This window comes from Ochotona princeps, chromosome 18, assembly GCF_030435755.1.
Source record: "Ochotona princeps isolate mOchPri1 chromosome 18, mOchPri1.hap1, whole genome shotgun sequence".
NCBI lineage: Eukaryota > Metazoa > Chordata > Mammalia > Lagomorpha > Ochotonidae > Ochotona > Ochotona princeps.
This window is the reverse complement of record NC_080849.1, coordinates 16,197,340-16,201,818: the sequence shown is the minus strand read 5'-3', so window position 1 is coordinate 16,201,818 and position 4,479 is coordinate 16,197,340. Positions and strand designations below refer to the sequence as shown.

At 35.2% G+C, this 4,479-nt stretch overlaps 1 protein-coding gene across 1 annotated transcript; it reads left to right on the top strand.

Moving 5' to 3' along the window:
• Positions 1–1,358: 1,358 nt before the first annotated feature.
• On the top strand, positions 1,359–4,479 carry LOC105942712 (dynactin-associated protein). The gene is made up of 3 exons (XM_012931465.2): positions 1,359–1,415; positions 3,278–3,358; positions 4,141–4,479. The coding sequence occupies exons 1-3, from the start codon at positions 1,359–1,361 to the stop codon at positions 4,477–4,479; spliced, it is 477 nt and encodes a 158-aa protein (XP_012786919.2).

The following is a 4,479-nucleotide window of genomic DNA, read 5'->3' as shown; positions in this document are numbered from 1 at the left end:
AGATACTATACAGACATTTCTCAAAAGATATACAAGTGGATCACATGTGTCTGAAAAAAAGTTCAGCTTCATTAATCACTAGGGGAAATACAAATAAGAAATATGTTAAGAGAACATCTCATATCTGTTAGAATAGTCATCATTAAAAAGGAAAAAAAATCAAGTGTTTACAAGATAATAAAGAGAGAACCCTTATGTGCCCTTGGTAGGAATGTAATTAGTACAAATGCAGACATTTTTTGGGGTGCGCTGTGGAAACCGCTAAAACTAAGAATAGATATACAACATGATCCAGCCACCCCATGCTGGGTGCACAGCCTAATCAGGGTGCTGGAGAGATGTTTTCACTTCCAAGAGGATATGTCTGACTTGTCGGTAAGCCGATTCATTCTTTGGAAATTTGCACTACTATCCTTCTCCAAAGTAGTTAGCTGATAGGTAATACAGAGAAGAGAAGGGTTCTCACTTTCTGTTTCTTCTTTTTTGTCTTTTACACTGCCTTTGTTGCAAAGGGTCAGGAGACATCAACCCGGACTGCCTTAAAATATCACTTACATTTTCCATGTTTTATCATGCACATCTTTGTGAAAAAGTGGAAAGGTACCAAGACATCATTTGCCCCCAACACTCGTGCCCCAGACGTACTTCCTGCTGGTCTAAAAGATTAGCACTCCTGAGAAACAGCAGTAGTAATTCTATAGCTTAAAAGAAGACAGACTGTCATAGCATTGCTTTTGATAATCTCTGGTTCATGCAATCGAGACACTTCATTATATGTATGTTTTTATCCTTAATTCCAGCTAAACCCACGTTCATAAATTCCATCCCCCCTCCCCCGTCCATCTCAAAGCAACCTCTGACTTCAGCAGTATAGTAGCTTTTATCCTAATCCAATAATCGCAACATTTTTCAATTTTGGAACAATCTTGAAGTTAGTCATCACCATAATCCTTCTGCTTGCTTAGCCATAGAATTTTGCAACAATCACGATTGAGGAGTGCCTTTGTATGTTTTTAAGAAGTGGATCTTAAATCCTTAACCTATGAGAAACCAAATTTTAGCAATTTCAAATAAGTTGCCTGAAATAAGGAGTGCAGGAGTGTGTATCTTGTGAGAATCCTGGGTTTATTCCTACAGAGATTGTACAGTCTGGGCCATTTTTGAGGTGAGTGCATATTTTCTTTTCTACTGTAAACTGCATAATTTCAAATCCAATAGAAACTTTTCTTCAGTTTGCATAGTCCACATCGAATGGATACACAGTTATTAACAACATAAATACTGGGTTTCTTTGCTTCTAATCCATAGTGTCAGGAAGACGGGTTTGGAGTTGTGTTGACAGCACCAGCACTTTTAGCATGGATGGAAAACAAAAGCAGCGTACTGTGGATACTGAGCAAAGTGAGGCTGAGCTTGTGAGTACTGGAAATGCCTTTGTATTGATTTCAGTTATACACTGCTGCTTTTAACCTTCAACACTGAACACTTCGGGACTTGTAGGTTGCATTTTGAATGACATTTGTTAGAACCTTGGATGTTTTAACTCATCATAAGGTAGAAGGAATTGTTTGATACATCAAATAATGCTATCACACCACTTCAGGACTGTGCATAAGGCTTTTTGCTTAAATTTTGATATTTATTTCAGAAACTATGCGATAACTCTGGATAAACTGTTGGCATATGACTTGAAATGTCATGTTTAGAGAAAATATTGAGATATTATTTTCATTTTTATGTATTTGAATCAAATGAACATGTTTATAATTTCTTCCTCCCTAATTGTAGCCTACTTGTATGAAAAAAAAAAAAAAAGAACTTCAGATGGGGTAGAGCTGTGTTTATAATGTATTATTCTACTAACTTATGAATATACATTAGGAACATAAAGTATAAATATTGTAAAGGTAGCATGCATCACTCAGATGAGTCCCAGCCTTTCACACATGAAGAATTCAAATATTAAGAGTTTACACAGCTGGTTGCCAAGTTAGAAACCGAATGCAGGGTTTTCAAAAATACTCTCTCATGATCAGAATTTTCTTTTGTAATGTTGTGATTACTATTAATTCTATAATTAGCTTGAGATTATCAGCAAAATAAAGATGGATTTGACACAAGAATTGCTTTCCAATTTGAAGTTTGTGGATTGAGGATTGGTCTGAGGATTCTATGGCCAGACTACAATGAATTAATAGTTATCTCATATTCCATGACAACTGAAAAACATCCTTGCTTTAATATTATATATTTATAATCATATTTCTTCTTCTTTCTGTGATACATTATTTGTTATTTTATGGTACTTCCGTAGAAGAACAAAATTATTCATAAATTCATTCCAGTAAGCCATCACACTAAACAGTAAGAAGAACTTTGGAGATTATAAAGAAAAGGAGTGATTAGACCTCCCCACTTTTTTAGTCATCTGATAGACAATCTTCTATATCTCCTGAAGCTAGATTCAGATTTCCTTTGTACAATTATCACCTGAATGCTATATGTTGATTTTAGAACACTTGGAAGAGAAAAATCATTCATCAGCTTGTCAAGTGACAACCCCTGCTGGTATCAGCCTGCGCTCCATGTAGTCTAGCACGCTTTAGCTTTTGGGGTGATTTATTTTGTCACATGAGATTTTTATCTACTTACCTAAGCTTTTCCTCCAAGGGTTTATAAAAACCTTATATATATATCTTAGTTTGAATTTAGGGAATTAGCAGATAATATAACTGAAACTTTTTATGAAAATATTTAATCAAGTTGCCTTTTGGTCTGTAGTTTATTATTTTCTTTATATAATTCCCATGGCATTTATACATGTTATTGCAATATATGTTTATATATTATATTATATATATGTATATGTAAAAATATATTATGTACTTCTAATTACATTGTATATTTTATTTCATTGTACATTGCAATAAGATCTGCTGGTACACTATAGCATCATTTATAAATAACGATAGTTTTATCTTTAAATTTTCAGTGTTCATATATACTCACAAAAACTTTCAGAAACATACGAGGGTACTTCAAATAGTGAAAAACTGGAATTGCAAGATAAATTTACCACAAAATACTTAAATGCCTGGCTTCTTCTTAATAGATTACTGATCTCCTAGAATATGATTCAGATGATTTCTTTGATGTATATTAGATTCCATTTTATATGCTTAAATTTTTGCACGAGATAAATGTTACCTTTAACAATCAGGTTTTCTATTGTTTGGCTATTTGTTCTTTATCATACTATCATTGTATTTCTCTTCAGTTACCGAGAAATCCATACTGTTCAAATGAAGGGACACAATGTGGTTGCAAATGGCACAATGTGACAATCCAACCACAGTTGGTAAGATTTGGGGATTGGGGAGGAGAAGGGATGTTTTCCACTCTTTGAAGGCTGAACTGGGCAGATGTGTCTGCTCTATCAGCCCCTAGGGAGGGTTTGAATTGCCACCGTATTGTCTCCTGAGAGCACTGAGACCCTCGTGCCTAATGGTGTATCAGAGCTGGATTCTATTTCTTTATGATTCTACTCTGAAAGAGAGCTGCTTGCTTATTTCAATTTTTATGTATTTTCTAACTCAGCAAAATTCCCCTGATTTATGTTTAATGTGGAAAGTGTGTTTAATAAATATTGCTTTAATTACAAACATTCAATTTTTACTGTGAAAAATACAATAGCGTAGTAAGCAAAATGAAACAACCCCTCAAATTTCCCATCAACCAAACATGACCAAACTAAATATTTTGATATGGCTTTCCATTATTTTTCTATCAATTTTGATTATTAGATAATTTAATTTATATTGCAGTGTTAGTAGCTGATAATAAGTTAATGTAATACATTCCAAGGTAATGAGGTCTTCTCATGTATACGGGATAGCAAAGATTATTTTGTCCCCATAGCCTTGTAGATAATTTGTGCATACATGTATTTGTGGGCCTGAACATGGATATTCCAGTACTTGTGTGTGACTAAGAGAACAAGAAACAGAAAAAAACCTGAAAATTAGTACTTTAGATATAATAGCATTCGAATTAATGAAAAATATTTTCACTGCAGCTGAAATCATTTACCTAAGGCACCATGATGAAATGTGACAAAATACCTCTTATGAATCTTTGCAGGTTACAACAAAACCGTGGTCCCTTTTGAAAACATTCCTGGTGTGTCTGTTGGCCTGCCTAATCTCCACAACCCTTGTGGTACTTGTAGTGTATTTTGTCCACTTCAGTAGGCCCATCAGCAATACCACCATCATCATTCATCCAGAGGGAAGGCCCAGTCAAGCGGCGTGTCTCCCTGGTTCTACCCCAACTCTAGCTTCTTCAGCCCCACCTGGTCTGCAGACCACCTCACCTTCTCCTGCAGCAAGCCCGAGAGCCACCACAGCATCCCTATCGACTCTGGAGTCAACTAAAACCGTAACAGCGGACCACGACGTTGTCATTGAATATGATAACTGA

Excerpts from the sequence above, each read along its gene's own strand:
- LOC105942712 (XM_012931465.2), top strand. The coding sequence starts at position 1,359 with ATGGATGGAAAACAAAAGCAGCGTACTGTGGATACTGAGCAAAGTGAG. Across the intron at positions 1,416-3,277 it reads AGCAAAGTGAGGCTGAGCTT|TTACCGAGAAATCCATACTG; the intron begins GTGAGTACTGGA and ends ATTTCTCTTCAG. Across the intron at positions 3,359-4,140 it reads TGACAATCCAACCACAGTTG|GTTACAACAAAACCGTGGTC; the intron begins GTAAGATTTGGG and ends GAATCTTTGCAG.